We start from the raw sequence: 19,928 nt of genomic DNA, 5'->3' as shown, positions 1-19,928 counted from the left end.
ATCATATGAGGAAATTAGGGCTCAGAAGTCACACAATAGAAACACTTATTACTATTTAGCAATATCACTCATACAGCATGGTGATCTATCTATAAATCAACTTTGATCCACTACAACTTTTGTTACTTTTCCCCTCAGTTTTGAATCTGCTGGCTTAAATTTCCTCCCTAATTACTTCATTACTTGTTTAAATTTAAAAAAAAAAAAATCAGATTGCATTGGTACCTAGTCATACATTTCAGGCAAAAAAAATGATTGAATCGCTGTGCTGTAACAATAAACCTAATTCAGTTTTTCACCCTGTAACTCCCATCTATTCTAGACATGAACCTTATCACTCTAATAGAGTTACCAACTTTTTTTTTTGAGGCCAAATCTTGCTCTGTCACCCAAGCTGGAGTGCAGTCGTGCTATCTCAGCTCAGGCAACCTCCACCTCCAGGATTCAAGTGATTATCCTGCCTCAGACTCCCAAGTAGCTGGGATTACAGGCGCATGCCATCATGCCTAGCTAATTTTCGTATTTTTAGTAGAGATGGGGGTTTCACCATGTTGGCCAGGCTGGTCTTGAACTCCTGACCTCAAGTGATCCCCCAGCCTTGGCTTCCTAAATTGTTGGGATTACAGGCGTAAGCCATCATGGCTCAAGTTATCAACTTCAACCAACATTTTTTTTTACACAACTGAATGTAAACTCCAGGTGAGGCAGAACTTTTTGACTTGGTGTATCCCTAGTACCTACTATAGTGCTTGGTCACAGTTTATAATTTATAAATATTCACAAATACACAGATGAAACTTATTAAGTGGAAAAGACACCAAAGTAAAATGAACTTTTCTCTAATGAAACCTAACTCATTTATATCAATAACTTATCATATTCTATTCTTCAAACCCTGGTACACAGAATTTAGAATATAGAAAACTGGGGACTAATTTAGCAATCTAAGCTATTGTGGGGTTTTTTTCGGTTTGTTTTGTTTGAGACAGGGTCTCACTTTTGCCTAGGCTGGAGCACAATGGTACAATCTCGGCTCACTTGCAACCTCTGCCTCCCTGGCTCAGGTGATCCTCCCACCTCAGCCTCCCAGTGGCTGGGACTACAGACATGCACCACCGTGGCCAGCTAATTTTTTTTATTTTTTGTAGAGATGAGGTTTCACCATGTTGCCCAGGCTAGTCTTGAACTCCTGAACTCAAGCAATCCACCCACCTCGGCTTCCCAAAGTGCTAGGATTACAGGTGTGGGCCTTAAGGCCCAGCCTATTATTGGTTATTCACAAGAAAGAAGTATGTAGGCCGGGCACGGTGGCTCAAGCCTGTAATCCCAGCACTTTGGGAGGCCGAGGCGGGTGGATCACGAGGTCAAGAGATCGAGACCATCCTGGTCAACATGGTGAAACCCCGTCTCTACTACAAATACAAAAATTCAGCTGGGCATGGTGGCGTGTGCCTGTAATCCCAGCTACTCAGGAGGCTGAGGCAGGAGAATTGCCTGAACCCAGGAGGCAGAGGTTGCAGTGAGCCGAGATTGCGCCATTGCACTCCAGCCTGGGGAACAAGAGCGAAACTCCGTCTCAAAAAAAAAATAATAATAATAATTTAAAAAATAAATAAATAAATAAATAAAAAAAGAAGTATGTAATAGGTAAACATTTGCTCTTTTCTACTTGCATACACATAGACACGAATGCAAACAATGTATTCACTGTTTACATAATAGTGCATATCAATGCGAAAAATGAAGATTCTGGATGCTTGGTGCTACTCACAATTATTACTTCCTTATCAGATCAAAGTTTCATAGATGTTATTTTAAGGCTTTATCATCGTTAAGGGCCATCTTTCATTTTACACCACCCCCCCCCAAGAAGATGACAACTCATATTTTACAGAAAATAACCAGGGCCTACTATCAATACCAGTACCAGCCACTGTGCTAAGCAATCTGTAAGAGGGTAATGGTATCTCTTTTACAGAGAACAAAATAATTGAAGTATGAAGAAATTAAGTGACTTGCTCAAGATAATATAGTAAGAACTAGGGCAGGGATGTGAACCCAAGACTTTGCTTCCAAAACCCTCTTGCTTCCCTTATCTCATCTCAGGAGAAAACCTTCCCTATCAAGACTTAGCATTATACCATGTTGCAAGCCCACTGAATCCTGGATATTACTCTATCATCCACTACCATCCACCATCTGAATCCTGTATATTACTCTCCTCTATCCACCACCATCCACCATGATTTCTATGTCTCTCTTTCTTCCTCTTACTCCCTCCAAAAGCCTATAAACAAACAAGGTCTCCTTTACCATTAAAACACAAAAATATAATGGAGCAGCAAAAATACACATATCAGGAGGCAAGTTTGCAGCTTAATTACTGACCCCAAACTCTCTGCTTTGAGATGAGACAGGATTTAGGAGCAGGAGAAACTAGTAGCAATTGAATTGTCCCTCCTTTACAACCACAAGACAACAGCTTCACTATATTTGATCGATTTGCCTTTCCTTCCATTGTACTACTGTTTGGCACCTCAGCATTCATGTAAATCCTATTCCTGCTTCTTAGAATGGCCTCTCACCATTCTTCCATCTTCTCTTTTTGACAGTTCATACAACAGCTTTTTTTGGGAAACCTTCCCTAATCTATAGCAGGGTTAACCATTCCTCCTCCACTGTCCTTAGTGCTTGTCTCCATTAAAATACTCACAATAGTGTAATTATAATTCTTCATTTATCTATTAATATTCTATATTAGAGGTAGTTTTCTGAAGACAGGGGATATGATTATTCACCTTTACTTACTATCAAGCTCTGGGCATGGGACATAGCAGCGATTTGGAAAATGTTGCATTTATTAGCATTGAGATTTATTTTGTATTTAGGATAGTGCTACAGATAAGGATGAAATTATACAGATGTACTAGATTAAAATATTTTTAAAAATATAAAGCAATACAAATAAGCAATAAATACATTAATTCAATTTATGAATTTATAAACAAAATTTTATAAATTATAAACAAAATTTTATAATTCATATCGAGAAGAATCAACTCAGAAAAGGCAAAGATCATTATACAGTGAAAGCAATCAGATAAAATTTCATGAAGGAAGCCTGTTAAGTATATGGATTGACTGGATAGCATAAGAGCTTATAGAAGAGGTACAGTATTTTTTGTTTGTTTATTTCTCTTGTGGGCAGGACTTTAAACTAGTAGATGTACAGTATTATATAACATTTATACATGGTTAGGAATATAGAAAAGGATGTGACATATGTGTGAGATAATGAAGAGAACTGATTTAACTAAAATAAAGTGCTTGAATGAAGATGAAGAATAGCAAAAGATTAAGAATTTACACTTGCTCTGATATAAGCAAACTGGTACCATAAGTTCCTTATACTAAGAAAGGCCAGCAAGAAAGCTCAACCAGTTTAAGTGAAATAAAAATAAATAAATAAATTCACAATGTAAACTAATTCTGGAATATAATGAAAGGTATGAAGTAAGGAAGATGTGAAATCAGAGTTGTGACAATGGGAATGAAGAAGGCTTGCATCTAAGAGGTATTCAAAAGTAAGAACCTTATAAAGCGGAAGTAGTGAGTAAAAAAAACCAAGAAATCAAATATACCTCTTGAGTTTTCTACAATTTTAAAACAAAATAAAGGAGGAAACAATAACCAGTCTACCTTATGCTCCAAGGGGTGGGGGGGGGACAGAGAATGTAAATTACTGTACAACAGGGGAAGAAAGGGAAATAGTAAGAGACGTGAACTGGGAATGATGACATAGGACTCTGAAAGGCAAAGCAGATGAGCTTTGTAAGGGCATAAATGTAGGGTACTTATCAGAATCATCTGAAGGCATAAAAAAAAAATTCTCCTAGGAGGCTGAGGCAGGAGAATTGCCTGAACCCAGGAGGCGGAGGTTGCGGTGAGCCGAGGTCGCGCCATTGCACTCCAGCCTGGGTAACAAGAGCGAAACTCCGTCTCAAAAAAAAAAAAAAAAAAATTCTCCTGCCCCCATTCAGCCCAAACTGAGAGTAGTGCTTCAGGGATTAGAATCCTATCATGTATTAGAACCTGGGTGAGTATTAAGAAGAGGTTAATAAATGTAACAGCAAGGCCTCACGACAGAGACTTGGAGACATACACCTAATAATAACAACTCTAATTACAAAGCCAGAAGTAACTTGAGTTATGCTGCTTTCTCTGTAAACCATAGCTGCCATTTTTACTGGGTATGAAGACTCCACCAGTTCTTACACTTCATATGAAATTAAATTGTCCAAAGTAGCTCCATATCCATCAAACAGAATCACATACAAATATACAACAAAGATACTGAAAGAATATTCATAGCAATAAATAATTATAATTAAACTTTGATTTCAAAGATTTCTTCCAAGCCTTTGTGAAGAGGTAAAATTTGGTCTGCCTAAAGCAAAAATGTTTCCTCTCCATTTTTAAAAATAGACATTTCTGTTCAGCTATCAAAATCTGAATAAGCAATTGATAATTACATCTTCTATATAAAAATTCAATTAAATTACATTACTAAAAATGAGATAATAAGATACTATGAGCCTCTTGGTGCAATATAACATACACAGTACTACATATTAAGTATCCTTGCAAAAAGTTTAGCCTAAATTTTATCAAGATTTTGAACAGTGGTTCTCAAACTTTTGTCTCAGGATCGCTTTATACTCTTAAAATTAACATTATTGGGGACCTCAGAGGGGTTTTGTCTATATGTGTTACATCTATTAATATTTACCATAGCAGGTGATAAACCTGAAAAAGTTTAAGAATATTTATTAATTTATTAAAAATTATAAAACTCATTATGTTAATAATATATAATATTTAAAATTTAAAACTCAGTATTTTCCAAAATAGGAAAAATTTAGTGAGAAGACTGGTATTGTTTTACATTTTTGCAATCTTTTTAAATATATGTTTTAAGAGAAGACAAATTTTTTTTTTTTTTTTTGGAGACAGAGTCTTATTCTGTTGCCCAGGCTGGAGTGCGGTGGCATGATCTCACCTCACTGCAACCTCCACCTCCTAGGTTCCAGTGATTCTTGAGCCTCAGCCTCCAGAGTAGCTGGGATTACAGGTGGGCATCACCATAGGTGGCTAATTTTTGTACTTTTAGTAGACAGGGTTTCACCATGTTGGCCAGTCTAGTCTCATACTCTGAACCTCAAGTGATCCACCCATCTCACCCTCCAAAATGCTGAGATTACAGCCATGAGCCACTGTGCCTGGCCCTACAAATGAATTCTTATATCTGCTTCTGTACTCTGCTGCAATATCACACATGCAGTATCATATAGCCTCTGGAAAATGACACCATACACTCTTGGGTGAATGCGAGTAAAAAAGACAAAACTAGTTTTACATTGTTTACCTACCCCACCTATTTTAAGCTAAACTTCTTTTTACAGAAACATAGAAGAATAACCAGTAAAATGACACCACAAGGAAGCAAACAATGATACCACAAGGAAGCAAACAAATTCAGAATGTGAAACATTCCTTAGAATAATCTAATTTTTTCAATAAATCTCTGGCATGCCAAAAAAGAAAGTAAAAGCAATAGCTCTAGATTAAGAACTACAACAATAAAATACCTTCTGTGGACCTTGATGGAGCCTATTTTGAACACTGTCAATAGACATTTTTGAAACAATGGAGAGAATATCTGAATAGGTTCAGGGTGTTGGATGATCCAGAAATTGCTGTTAATTTTTTCAGTCATAATATGGTTATATAAGAAAATGTCTCTATTTTAGAGTAGCATAATGAAGTATGCAGTGATAAAATGAAATTAATCATAACTAACTACCTTTCAGGTTTCAATTAGACAGCTGTAGAAAATAACTGTCAGCAGACATGAACTACCATGGGTAAACTACAATAAGATATTTATTATTGTAGGTACTAATATATAAGATTTCATACATCAACTCAAGTCATTCAGATAAAAGTCAGTGAACAAATTAATTCGACAAAGCATCTTCAGTTAAAAACATTACCTTTAACTCTAATCTATGTGGTGGAAAACAATAAGAGTTCAGCTGAATAGGGGATTAAAAAGTAGGTAATGAGGGTGTGTTTTAAAACATAATAAAGGTTTAAATGAATGCAAGGTGGGTACAGGATACACTAGTGGTTCTTTGATCTTTATCTTTATTCTCAATATATCATGAGCAATAATCTTACATATACCTCAACACCACCCTCACCCCAACGGCTCACTCAGTATGCCTTCTACTATTGTCCTCTTTTACATGGTTTGATGTTATCCACCTTGGGATTCTTTCTTAGAAACGACCCAAGTTCACCCATCAGGGAAGACTTACACTGGTCACTCGACGGTAGATCTGCGCAGCATTTTGGCACTCCGAGTAAGGATATTCAGATGTAGCCATCTCAAGCATGCACATCCCAAAAGCATAAACATCAACGGATTCATCATATTTCTCTTCATACATCTCAGGGGCCATGAACTCTGGGGTACCTTAAATTAAAAGAACGATTCAGACTCAAAGCGAGCAGAAGCTTCAGACGTTACTCACCGGGGAGAGAAGCAGAGGGATGTTGACCTGTGAGACGGAAGAAATTGGAATGGGGAGAAAAAAGGAAAGGGGGAAAAAAGAGGAAGGAAATCTTCTCAGTCAGTCTGTTCCATCAAATATCTCATAAAAGATGTTCCATTGCAAGGCCTTTATATGAAACTGGAATAAGGTCAAGTATCTATTAATTTACTGTGTAAAATAAATTCCTTTATATAATATGTCAAAATAAAGCCTTAGCTAAGAGATAAACTAATATAACTCATATTGAAAACAAATGGAAAGAAAAGGTAAGACACTAAGAAAGAACAAAGCAAATATAATGGTACATCTGTAAGATAAGATGATGGGTTTAAAAAGATCAAAATACTTGTCTGCCTACTACTGAATGGTAGTTGTAAGGTAAACATTTACAGCCATACTCTTAACACTCGATCTGATTAGTTTCACTTTCTAAGAAGGATTTGCAGTAAAAATATTCAATACATTTTTAAAAAAAAAATGAAAGAAAATGTAATTGTCTCCAAAGGCCACTCACCAGAGCCCTTTTCTTCACATACTTACCAACCCACCTGCAGTACATAAATAAGCCTACTACAGACACAAGACATATAGTGAGGGACATCCTACAGGCAAAAAAAGACATATACACGCACAAATATAGAACTTAAATACAGACTGATTTATAAGCACAAGGTGTGTGACCCCACAAGACTAGGTTGTATAATGCTTCCTGAAAATTAAGTCTGCGTACCTCAAGTTATAAGGCATTTCTAAGAAACAGGCATGCACACTATGATTTAATAAACAAACAAAGAAAATAAAAACTCGACTGAGCCAGAGATTTCAAGACGCCAAAGACAATCAAAAAATGTTTCCTGTGAAGAAGGCAAAAAAAGAAATGCAGCTTTAAATGACAATTTTCTCATTCTTCTTGTGAATGTATTATAAGAAAATGTGAAAAAGCATTCCTAACCCTAGTTACATAATATTCCAAGGAGAATACTGTTTTCGAAAGACGTGCAAATAGCTGGTATTCTATGCTTTTCCTAGCAATACTTACGATTCAAGTTCACTTAAAAATTAATAGGTTTCTTTTGTTATTGTCACCTTTCGGAGCAGAATAGTGTTTATGAAGACTTCAAGTTTTTAAACTGTGATACCCTCTTCATAGAGTGAAAGCTTATCAAAATAGGCATTAAATTAATTTTTCAGCTTTGAGTTTCTAACATATAAAGTCTGAAAGGGACAGCCTTGTTCTTTAGATAAGTGATTCTCAACGGGGGCAATTTTGCCCTTCAAGGGCCATATATAGCAATGTCTCGACACATTTTTTTGTTATAACTAGAAGGCAGATAGGCAGGGAGCGTGCTACTGGCATCTAGTGGGTACAGGCTGGGAATGCTGCCCAGGAATCTTAAAATGTACAAGACAGCCCCTTACAACAAAGAATTGTCCAGCTCCAAATCTCAGTAGTACTAAGGTTGAGAAACACTCATTCAGATAGATCATAACTTCTGAAGAGTGAAACTACGAAAAAAGTTGATAAAACCAGCTTTTCAGAATGGTCATATTTATTTTCAGAAAATGTTACAGAGGCTAGATATTCCTTTTTTTTTTTTTTTTTTTTTTAGACAAAAATCTTGCTCTGTTGCTCAGGCTAGAGTGCAGTGACGCAATCTCAGCTCACTGCAACCTCCACCTCCCGGGTTCAAGCAATTCTCCTACCTCAGCCTCCCAAGTAGCTGGGACTACAGGTACCTGCCACAACATCTAGCTTTTTTTGTGTGTATTTTTAGTAGAGTGGGGATTCTCCATGTTGGCCAGGTTGGTCTCAAATTCCTGACTTCTAGTGATCTGCCCACCTCAGCCTCCCAAAGTGCTGGGAGTACAGGCATGAGCCGCTGTGCTTGGCTGATCAATATTCCTGAATATACATATATATTCAACCGACATTTTATATGTTTAAAAATTTTTTTAATTTTAGAAACTAAAATATAAATTCCATTTCTTTTATGAAGTGACACACTGTATATATTATATAAACAGTACATAATATGTACTATATAAATAGTGCATAATATTATCAACAGTGTGTAACAAAAAGATTGCTGGCCGGGTGCCGTGGCTTACCCTGTAATCCCAGCACTTTAGGAGGCTGAGGCAGGTGGATCACTTGAGGCCAGGAGTTCGAGACCAGCCTGGCAACATGATGAAACTGCATTTCTACTAAAAATACAAAAATTAGCCAGGGGTGGTGACATGTGCCTATAATCCCGGCTATTCAAGAGGCTAAGGATGAGAATTGCTTGAATCCAGGGGCTGGAGGTTGCAGTGAGCTGAGATCATGCCACTGCACTCCAACTTGGGTGACAGAGCGAGACTCCATCTCAAAAAAAAAAAGATTGTTACATTAGGTTTTATCAACAAAGTTCACTTTACTTCTTGTAATGTAATGTTATCAATAGTCTCAAAGATGATTCCAAGAAGCACCAATATAGAGAATCCTACATCTCATAAGTAGAACTGATCACCTCCTGAGTTCAAGCTATGAATTTCTGAGGGTTTATTTTACTTAATAACAGGGCCAGGATTCTAAATAAAAGCAATGTCAGAAAGCTAGTCAGGCTCCAAGGTACACCAGAAACATACCTATCACACTCTTGGCAAAGGAAGCCCGCTTCAGGGTTGCCAGACCAAGGTCTCCAATCTTGACTGAGCCAGTAGGGCCAGTGATAAAGATGTTGTCACATTTAAGATCACGGTGAATAATAGGTGGAGTTCGAGTATGAAGAAACTGAAGTCCTTTAAGGATCTGACGGCACCAGCTTCTTAGAACTTTGATCTTCATCACTTTAAACCTTTTCAGATACCTAGAAAAAGCAAAGTACACCAAACAAGTTATCAATGATATGAGTTTGTTGTTTTGAAGAATTCCATTAAATTCTAACATGACTCGAGATGGGAATATCAAATTTAGAATACTAAGATTCAGTAACTTTAAAGGTTAGCAATACTTTTATTAAGCAGGGCTACGATAGTTTAAAATAAAAATTATATTAAGAGACGCAGAAAAATAAGTCTTCCAAATACTTTTTCATCTAAACAATAATAGTGTTAGGTAACCAGTTTTTTCTTAAACAAATGGGAGATCAAGTTGGTTATATCAGCTAAATATTTCAGAGCTAAAAATATTTAATTGGTGAGTGGTAAGAGAATTATGGTAACAAAGCACAAAGTATAAATTCCTTAAAATTAGGTCACTATTTAAATGATTAAGAGTTAGAGTCCTGCTTCTGTTAAATAGTGGAGTAGTTCTACCAGACACAGATTTATTTATAAACTCTGGTCAAAAATATACAAAACAACTATTACTTGAAGGTTCTGGAGAGCAATTAAAATCAGTCATAGGCAGGTAGGGACAAAGGGAAAGTACTGCTAGAGTTTCCTTCTTTGTAATACCTTTTTACCTAAAATTAGGCCCTCTTCTGATTTTGCAGGCCTGCTATATCCCACAGAAATGGGGGCTGAGTTTTTGGAATGAGCACAGCATCAAGAACAGTGCTGTCTAACCGACCTTTCTGCAGGGATGGTTTGTCCAATAAAGTTGTGACTAGCCAAAATGTGACTATTCAAATGTAGATTAACTAAATAAAAAATTCAATTTCTCAGCTGAGCGTGGTGGCTCATGCCTGTAATCCCAACACTCTGGGAGGCGGATCACAAGGTCAAGAGATCAAGACCATCCTAGTCAACATGGTGAAACTCCATCTCTACTAAAAATACAAAAATTAGCTGGGTGTGGTGGCGCCCCTGTAGTCCCAGCTACTTGGGAGGCGGACGTTGCAGTGCGCCTAGATGGCACCACTGCACTCCAGCCTGGCTATTCCATCTCAAAACAAAAACAAAAACAAAAAACAAAACAAAACAAAACAAAACCCATCTCTCAATTGCACTAGCCACATTTCAAGTGCTCAATGGCCACATGTGGCAAATAGCTACCATTCTGGATGGTGTACATTATACAACATTCCCATCATGGCAGAATGTTTTACTGAACAGCAGAGATCTAGAAAGGAAAGGAAGAAATCTCAGAAAGCAGACACCGAGCCTTAAATTCTGCATATTCACTCTGCCCAAATCTCTAGTTGACCTCTGAAATACGTATATGTAGGAAAGATTCCAAGCAGCCCAAGTATGCTAAAAGAACTGAATAGAGATCTCTGATGCCACCCACTGTAGAAAAGATACATCTGAGGATTGAACTCCAATGCTTATTTTATCTGGAAATATTCAGGAAACAACAGAGTACTAAAAGTGTTAAATATAAAATATGACAGGCCGAGCAAGGTGGCTCACGCCTGTAATCCCAGCACTGTGGGAGGCCGAGGCAGGTGAATCATGAGGTCAGGAGTTTGAGACCAGCCTGGCCAAATCGTGAAACCCTGTCTCTATTAAAGTCAGAAAAAATTAGCCGGGTGTAGTGGTGGGCCCCGTAATCCCAGCTACTTTGGGAGGCTGAAGCAGGAGAATCACTTGAACCCAGGAGGTGGAGGTTGAAGTGAGCTGACATTGCACCACTGCACTCCAGCCCGGCAACAGAGATGAGACTCCGTCTCAAAAAATAAAAATAAAAAATTGCTGGGTATGGTGGCATGCGCCTGTAGTCCCAGCTACTCAGGAAGCTGATGCTGGAGAATAGCTTGAACCCGGGAGATGGAGTTTGCAGTGAGCACAGATCACACCAATGCACTCCAGCCTGGGCAACAGAGCGAAAGTGTCTCTGTCTCTCTCTCTCTCTCTCTCTCTCTCTCTCTCTCTCTCTCTCACACACACACACACACACACACACACACACACACAGATGTAGAAAGCATTTCAGGGTCTTCCATTATAACTGATTTTTGCCCAATCACATTGAAGTAAAAGCCCAGTTGCTAAAAAGCTCTACTCTCATAAACGGAGCTCTTAATCAGTTCTTCAGTACTAAGATATTTACGAAAACAATCAACTCATGGTTAAATGGGGATAATTACAGTACCTATGACAAAAATTGGCAGACTAAATACTGGGAACAATGGCTGCTAAATGTTAGAGTACAGAGAATACTCTGTTCAAGTAGAGAACATCAACAGAGAGACAGAAATTTTAAAAAGGAACCAAGTAGAAATTTCGGTGCTGAAAAATACAGATTCACTAAGGGATCTGAACAGCATATGTGAACATACAGAAGAAAAAGGCAATGAACTTGAAAATAAGAGGTGAAATTGTACAGTCTGAGGAGCAGAAATGAGTACAGCTAAGAGACGTGCAAGACACTACAAGTTGACCCAAATATACACAATGGGAGTCCTAGGAAAAGAGAAAAGAACAGAAAGAACATTTGAGAAAATAATGGCCACAAATTTCCCAAAATTAGTAAATGACATGAATCTATACATCCAAAAAGTTCAACAAACTCTAAGAATAAATGCAAATAGATCCACAATGAGAAACATACTCAAACTGTTAAAAGGCAAAGACAAAGAGAGAATATTGAAAGTAGAAAGGGAGAATTGACTTATGACCAAGGGATCCTCAATAAGATTATGAGCTGACTAAAAAAAAAAAATTATAGGCTAATCTTTCAGCAAAAACCATGGAGGGCAGAAAGCAGTAGGATGACATATTTAAAGGGCTAAAAGAAACAAAAGCAAAAGCAAAAAGAAAAAAACTTAAGACTACCAACCAAGAATTATATATCCAGCAAAATTATACTACAGAAATAAAGGAGACATTAAGACATTCCTAGGTAAATAAAAGCTGGAGGAGTTTGATAGTAGTACACCTTCCCTATATAAGAAGTGCCAAAGAGAATCATTAGGGTGAAATAAAAAGACACTAGATAATAACTTGAAGCCATAAAAACAAATCAAATTTATGGTAAAATCCAATACACATTAAATATTAAAACCAATATTAATGTATTTTTGGTTTATAATTCCTTTTATTTCCTACATGATTTAAAAGACAAATGCATGTAAAATAATGATTATGAAATTATGTTAATGGGTACACAACATATAAAGATAAAATTGGAGACAACGAAAACATAAAATGGGCAGGAGGGGTGAGGCTGAATAGGATCAGAGGTTTATATGCTATAATATTAAAGCTAAGCTGGTATCAATTCAGGGTAGACTGTTAGAGATTTATGATGTTAATTGTGATCCTCAAGGTAACCACTGAAAAAATGCCTAAATATATACACAAAAGGAAATGAGAAAGGCATAAAAATGGTATACTACAAAAGAAAAATAAACACATTTAAAAAGTCAGTAATAGAGGAGATAAGGAGCAAAAAAAGGTATAAGACTGTCTCTAGGAATGTGACATATATATGTACCATACACACACACACAATGTACCCTATACATACATACACACACACACACACACACACACACACACATATGGTACATACATATACGGTACATACGTGTGTGTGTGTGTGTGTGTGTGTGTGTGTGTGTATGGTACAAAACATACAAACAGCAAAATGGTAGATCATTCATTTGACTAATCAAATGTAAATAAACTCTCCTACCAAAAACAGATAGGCAGAATGGATTTAAGAAAAAGAAAAAAAAAAAAAAAGAGCTAACTACATATACTGTCTACAAGAGACTCAGGATGAAAGAAAAATAATATTCCATGCTAACAGTAAATAAAAGAGGGTAAGGTAACTAAACTAGCATCAGGCAAAATAAGTAAAAATACTGATGCAAGAGATAAAGCAGAGCATTATGTATTGATAAAAGGGCCAATCCATTTAAAAAATAACAATTATATACATCAAACAATAAAGCCACCAAATAATGAAGCTAACACTGACAGAATTAAAGGGAGGAAATTAGTAGACACTACAGTAGTTTTAGTTGGAGACTTCAATATTCCACTTTCATAACAGATAAAACATCTAGATAGAAGATGAGTAAGAAAACAGAGGATTTGAACAATATTATAAACCACCAAAAGGTAACAGACATGTGTAGAACACACTGCCCAACAACAAGTGAATACATATTCTTCTCAACTGTACATGGAACATTCCTTCAAGAAATCTCCAAACAACGAAAAGTTTAGGACTGGATGGCTTCACTGATGAGTTCTATCAAACATTTAAATGAGAATTAACACAAATCCTACTCTTCCAAAAAGTATAAGTGGGGGAAACACTTTCTAAATCATTCTATGGCACCAGTATCGCCCTGATACTGAAGATACCACAAGAAAACTATAGATTAACACCCTTATGAATGTAGGTGCAACTCTCAACAAAATATTAGCAAGCCAAACCCAAATGCATAGCAAAAGGATTATACGCTATTTATCTATGAAATGCAAGGGTAGTTCAACATAAGAAAATTAATAATCAGTATAATATGCCATGTTAATAGAATGAGGCGGTTTCATGATTATCTAACTTCATGCAGAAGAGCATTTGACAAAATCTAACACCTTTCCATAAAAAAAAACAAAAACAAAAACAAAAAAAACTTAAACTAGGATAGGAATTGCAGAGAACTTCCTCAACAAGATAAAGAGCATTTATGAAAAACTCACAGCTAACATATACCCAATGGTGAAAGACCAAAAGCTTTCTCCTTAAGATCAGGAATATGAAAAGGATAATCAGTGCTATCTATAATGAAAGTTCTAGCCAAAACAGTTAGACAAGGAAAATAAAGGCATTTAAACCAGAAAGAACTATCTATTCACAGATTATTTGATCCAATATATAAAAATCCCAAAGAATGGCCAGGTGTGGTGGCACACACCTGTAATCTGAGCACTTTGGGGGCCAGAGGCAGGGAGATCACTTGAGGCAAGGAATTTGTGACCAGCATAAGCAATATACTGAGACCCTATCTTTACAAAAAATGTAAAAATCACCCAGGCATGGTGGTACACACCTGGAGTCCCAGCTACTCAGGAGGCTGAGGTGGGGGGATCCTTTAAGCCTAGGAGTTCAAGGCTGTAGTGAGCTATATGACTGCACCACTGCACTCTAGCCTGGTGACAGAGTGAAGCCCCATCTGTTAAAACACAAGCAAGCAGGCAGACAAACAAATCCCAAAGAACAAACGCACATACACACAAACATGAGCTAACAAGAATTCAGCAGCCGGGCGCGGTGGCTCAAGCCTGTAATCCCAGCACTTTGGGAGGCCGAGGCGGGTGGATCACGAGGTCAAGAGATCAAGACCATCCTGGTCAACATGGTGAAACCCCGTCTCTACTAAAAATACAAAAAATTAGCTGGGCATGGTGGCACATGCCTGTAATCCCAACTACTCAGGAGGCTGAGGCAGGAGAATTGCCTGAACCCAGGAGGCAGAGGTTGCAGTGAGCCGAGATCGCGCCATTGCATTTCAGCCTGGGTAACAAGAGCGAAACTCCATCTCAAAAAAAAAAAAAAAAAAAAAAAGAAATTGCACAGAAATGCGTATGAATTAACGCTACTGAACTGTATACTTAAAAATGGTAAATATTATGTTTTTACAATAAAAAAAAAAATCCCATCTATTCTAAGGGCAGCTAGAGAGAAAGGTCAGGTTACCCATAAAGGGAAACCTGTCAGGCTCACAGGAGATCTCTCAGCAGAGACCCTACAAGCTAGAAGACAGTGGGGGTTAATATTCAATATCCTCAAAGAAAAGAATTTTCAACCCAGAATCTCATATCCAGCCAAACTAAGTTTCATAAATGAAGGAAAAATAAAATTTTTCGCGAACAAGCAAGCATTCAGAGATTTCATCACCACCAGGCCTGCTTTACAAGAGCTTCTGAAAGAAGCACTACACACAGAAAGGAGCATCCAGTATCAGTCATCCCAAAAACTTACCAAAACATAAAAAGTATCTTTATAATGAAGAATCTATATCAACTGATGGGCAAAATAGCCAGCTAGCATTAAATGACAATATTAAACTCACAAATGTCAATATTAATCCTAAATTTAAATGGATTAAACGCCCCGATCAAAGACACAGACACGCAAGTTGAATAAAAAGTCAAAACCCATCGGCATGCTGTGTCCAGATCCATCTCATAAGCAAGGACACACAAAGATTCTAAACAAAAGGTTGGAGGAAGACTCACCAATCAAATGGAGAGAAAAAAAAAAAAAAAAACAGGAGCTGTAACTTTCGTCTCTGACAAAATAGACTTTAATAGTAACAAAGACTAAAAGAAACAAAGGAGGACGTTACATAATGGTAAAAGGATCAAAGTAACAACAGGACTCAATGATTATAAATATATATGCACCTAATATAGGAGCACCCAGATACATAAGACAAGCTCTTAATGACTTATAAAGAGACTTAGACTCCCACACAATAATAATGGGAGACTTCAACATTAATATTAGACAGATTGACGAGACAGAAAATTAACAAGGATATCCAGGACTTGAACTCAGATCCAGAACAAGTAAACTTAATAAACATTTATGGAACTCTCCACTTTAAATACACAAAATACACACTCATCAGTACCACATCATACCTACTCACAGATTTAAATGAAATATTGGTTGACTGCTTGTTATTTTCTTCCCTCATCATTTTTTATTTTTTTATTTTTTTTTTCCTGTTTCCATTATTAAGCATAAAAGAGGTTTTCAATACCCATTTTTAGACTGCATTCTACCCCAGGCAATAAAGCAACACTTCCGTTCTCTCTCCCTCTTCCTCTTCTTCTTCCTTCCTCTCCTCCTTTTTTTTTTTTTTTTATTATTCTTTTTCTTTCTTTCTCTCTTTAAAAAAAAAAAAAATCCCATCTACGAATGGATGGTCCCAGAGATCAGCCAGTCCAACAGCTTGTTTTACATACACATGGGGAACTGAGGCCCAAATAAGGTTAGATATTTGCCCAAAATTACAGTTGGTCAGAGGCAGCGCTGGGAGTAGTCACAACTTCTACTCCAAGTCTAGCACTCGTTCTACTAAATAAACTCTCCTGTTGGTATAAGCCTCTGAGGCTCAGAAAGTGAACATTTCTTTTTAAATTTAAAAAGAACTTAGATAATAAGCAATTAAAGAAAAAATACAATGCCTGGGCTGGAGGAAGGGAAATGCGGAGTAACTGCTTAACAGGCACAGAGTGTTCTCCTGAGGTGATGAAAATAAATGCTTAGTAACCTGATAGATATGGTAGTTACACAACACTGTGAAAGTACTAAGTGACACTGAACTGTACACTCTAAAATGATTATTTGTATGATCTTTGAATTTCATGTCTATTTTAAAAAATAAGTCTAAATTTATTTCAATTTTTTAATCCAAATTTTTTTTTTTTTTTTTTTTTTTTTTTTTTTGAGATGCTGTCTCACTCTGTAACCCAGGCTGGAGTACAGTGGCACAATCTTGGCTCACTGCAACCTCTGCCTCCTGGGATCAAGCAATTCTCCTGCCTCAGCCTCCCAAGTAGCTGGGATTACAGGTGCCTGTCACCACACCCAGCTAATTTTTTCTATTTTTAGTAAAGATAGGGTTTCACCATGTTGGCCAGGCTGCTTTCAAACTCCTGACCTCGGGTGATCTACCCGCCTCAGCCTTCCAGAGATTACAGGCGTAAGTCATCACGCCCGGCCTTAATCCAAATTTTCTAACTCATACATTCCCATCTCATTTTTTAGCTATGGGTGTTCAATGCAAATATACATATAGAACAAAGGTAAGAACTCAAAAGGTCAAAAAAACATGTATTTTGGAATTAATTCCTATTCCTTCCCAATTTGCCTCTCCAAATGCTGCCAATAGTCCTAGTTATTCATTCTTCCAGCAATGAATATAAATGTTTTAAATCTACTCGCTTAGTAATCTGTATAGATTCTCAATGAGAATTCTTGAATTCTGAAATTATTATTCTCATTCCCTCTATTCTTTCATTTTTATTTTTATATTTGGGATGGAGTCTCACTCTGTCACCCAGTCTGGAGTACAGTGGCACAATCTCAGCTCATTGCAACCTCTGCCTCCTGGGCTCAACCGATTCTTCTGCCTCAGCCTCCAGAGAAGCTGGGACTACAGACACACCCCTTTTAGATAATTAAGTCTAACTGGGTCTTCTCATTACTATGTTATCCTCTTTTAATATTTTCTGTCTTTTTCGTGCCTTCCGTTGCTCATTTCTTCATAGTTATTACTCCTGTCAATTCAATTTAGTCTGTTGTTTAACCTAACCATTTGTTTGACGTTTAATATTCTTATTTCTAGAAGCTCTTCAGAACCTTTTAAATTATGCCTGTCTTTTTTTATGGTGTCTTATTTCTTCAATTCTTCTTTTCTCTTCATATATTTCATATATACTTACATAAATCTTTACTGACATCATTATGTAAATAGCAGCTTGTAATCATTCTCAGACTTGTCCATAATATCTTTAATTGTTACAGTGCTATTTTCTGGTTGTGTCTATTCACCTTCACTGGTGTGATTTGTAATTTAGTTGTGAGGTTATCTTCTTTGGAAACTGGTTTGTCTCTGGACACTATGACCAAGGAACTGTGAAAATGTCCCTGGGAGTTTTCTTTCAGTTCCTGATCAATTATGATGTACATTTCTTGGCTTGGGATTCCTGTACCAAGCAGATGGTATAAATTTATTTTATAGAGACATCTACATATAAGCTGGAAGAATACTGAACAGGCTGGGCACCATGGCTCATGCTTATAATCCCAGCAGTTTGGGAGGCCAAATTGGGATGAGCTCAGGAGTTTGAGAGCAGTCTGGGGCAACATAGTGAGACATTCTCTCTACTAAAAAAAAAAAAAAAAAAAAATTTTTTTTCATTACCCAGGTATGGTGATGAGCAACTGTAGTCCCAGCTACTGGGGAGGCTGAGGTGAAAGGATTCCCTGAGCCCAGGAGTTTGAGGCTGCAGTGAGCTATGATTGCACCACTATACTCTGGCCTGGGCGACAGAGTGAGACCCTGTCTCCAAAGAAAGGAAAAAAAAAAAAAAAAAAAAAAAGAAAGAAAGAAAGATAAGATCAGATCACAGAATAATTAAGAACACTGGTAGTAGCATCTGATGGGAATTTCTATTTTTCACAGGGTCTCCCCCTCTTATCCACAGTCTTGTGCACACAGGCAAAATTCCTTGCAGCTTTCACTGGCTAGGGCACTGAGGTCTCTCTTTTCTTGGATAATTCAGTTTTTGACACAGGCTAAGTTCTAGCTTCCCTCTCTACCTAGTTCTAAAGCTTTCTGTCCTTTTATGGATATTAAAACTAGCATCAAATCCTCAACCAACATGTGGTTTAAAAATCCCAGAGTATCAGTCCTGTTTTGGCTTTGAGTTATCTCTGCTTATTATCTGGAGGTTAACATTTCTTTCCCTAAAGCTTGGATATGTATTGAAAAAACTTTTATTATATCCAACACTTCAGTCTATTGATGGGGGACAGCTATTCCACGGGGGCTTACCCTACTATATTACCCCCAGTATAGTTTTCAAAACAAGTAAACCATTGTATTTTAGGGTAATCTTAGGCATGCTGGACAAACTGTTGACAACGAACTAAGTATCCAAATCAGTGGAAAGAATCTCAAGATGTACACATAATTACTACCAAATAATTTTCCTTAATTCATTCAAATACTTATCATTTAGTACTACATCCTCCACTAGAATGTGGTTTCTAGCATTAGTTCATAGTGCTAGGTATATACAGCTAGTTAGCACATCCTAGTGGAAGAAAAGAGAATATCACGAACCCTAGCTAACTAAGCTAACTAGGATAAAGGTAAAGAGTGGAAGTTGGGTAAAGAAATTAGAATTTGCAAGACAGAAATGATCTGCTGATGTTTCAACATGTTAATTGTAAGCATTTCAGAACACATGCAAGTGGCCATATCCAGGTGCTATAACACTATATTCCAATGATCTGGAATTAATCAGCTCAGCAGTATTAACTTTAAAAAGTAATAAAGAATATATGCAACAGTGACAATCTAAAAATATCTAATTTCATCAAATAAAAAAATTTATACCAGGTATTTTACAACAGGTTCTTCTCTGAGTAAAAACAGATCCTCTAAGATACCAGGGGTCCCCAGCCACTGGGCCACAGATTGATACCAGTCCACGGCCTGTTAGGAACCTGGCCACACAGCAGGAGGTGAGTGGCAGGCAAGCAACAAAAGCTTCATCTGTATTTACAGCCGCTTCCTCATTGCTGGCATTACCACCTGAGCTTCGCCTCATGTCAGGGGCATTAGATCTCTCATAGAACCATGAACCCTACTGTAGGTTGAGCGCTCTTTAGGAGAATCCGATGCTTGA

The 19,928-nt window shown here is 37.2% G+C and overlaps 1 protein-coding gene across 29 annotated transcripts in view; it reads right to left on the bottom strand.

Moving 5' to 3' along the window:
• WNK1 (WNK lysine deficient protein kinase 1) overlaps positions 1-19,928 on the bottom strand; it is a 146,724-nt gene that overhangs the window by 71,962 nt on the left and 54,834 nt on the right. For all 29 annotated transcript variants that reach the window (XM_032254419.1, XM_032254433.1, XM_032254422.1 and 26 more), the window contains exons 3-4: positions 9,246-9,466; positions 6,381-6,538 (exon numbers count right to left, since the gene is read on the bottom strand). In XM_032254419.1, coding sequence (XP_032110310.1) covers positions 6,381-6,538; positions 9,246-9,466 — 379 coding nt within the window. The remainder of the gene's footprint in view (positions 1-6,380; positions 6,539-9,245; positions 9,467-19,928) is intronic.

The sequence above is a fragment of the Sapajus apella genome, unplaced genomic scaffold, assembly GCF_009761245.1.
Source record: "Sapajus apella isolate SASKATOON/1434 unplaced genomic scaffold, GSC_monkey_1.0 scaffold86, whole genome shotgun sequence".
In the NCBI taxonomy this organism is placed as follows: Eukaryota; Metazoa; Chordata; class Mammalia; order Primates; family Cebidae; genus Sapajus; species Sapajus apella.
Note: the sequence above shows the minus strand (reverse complement) of the source record. Positions and strands in the feature narration are given on the sequence as shown.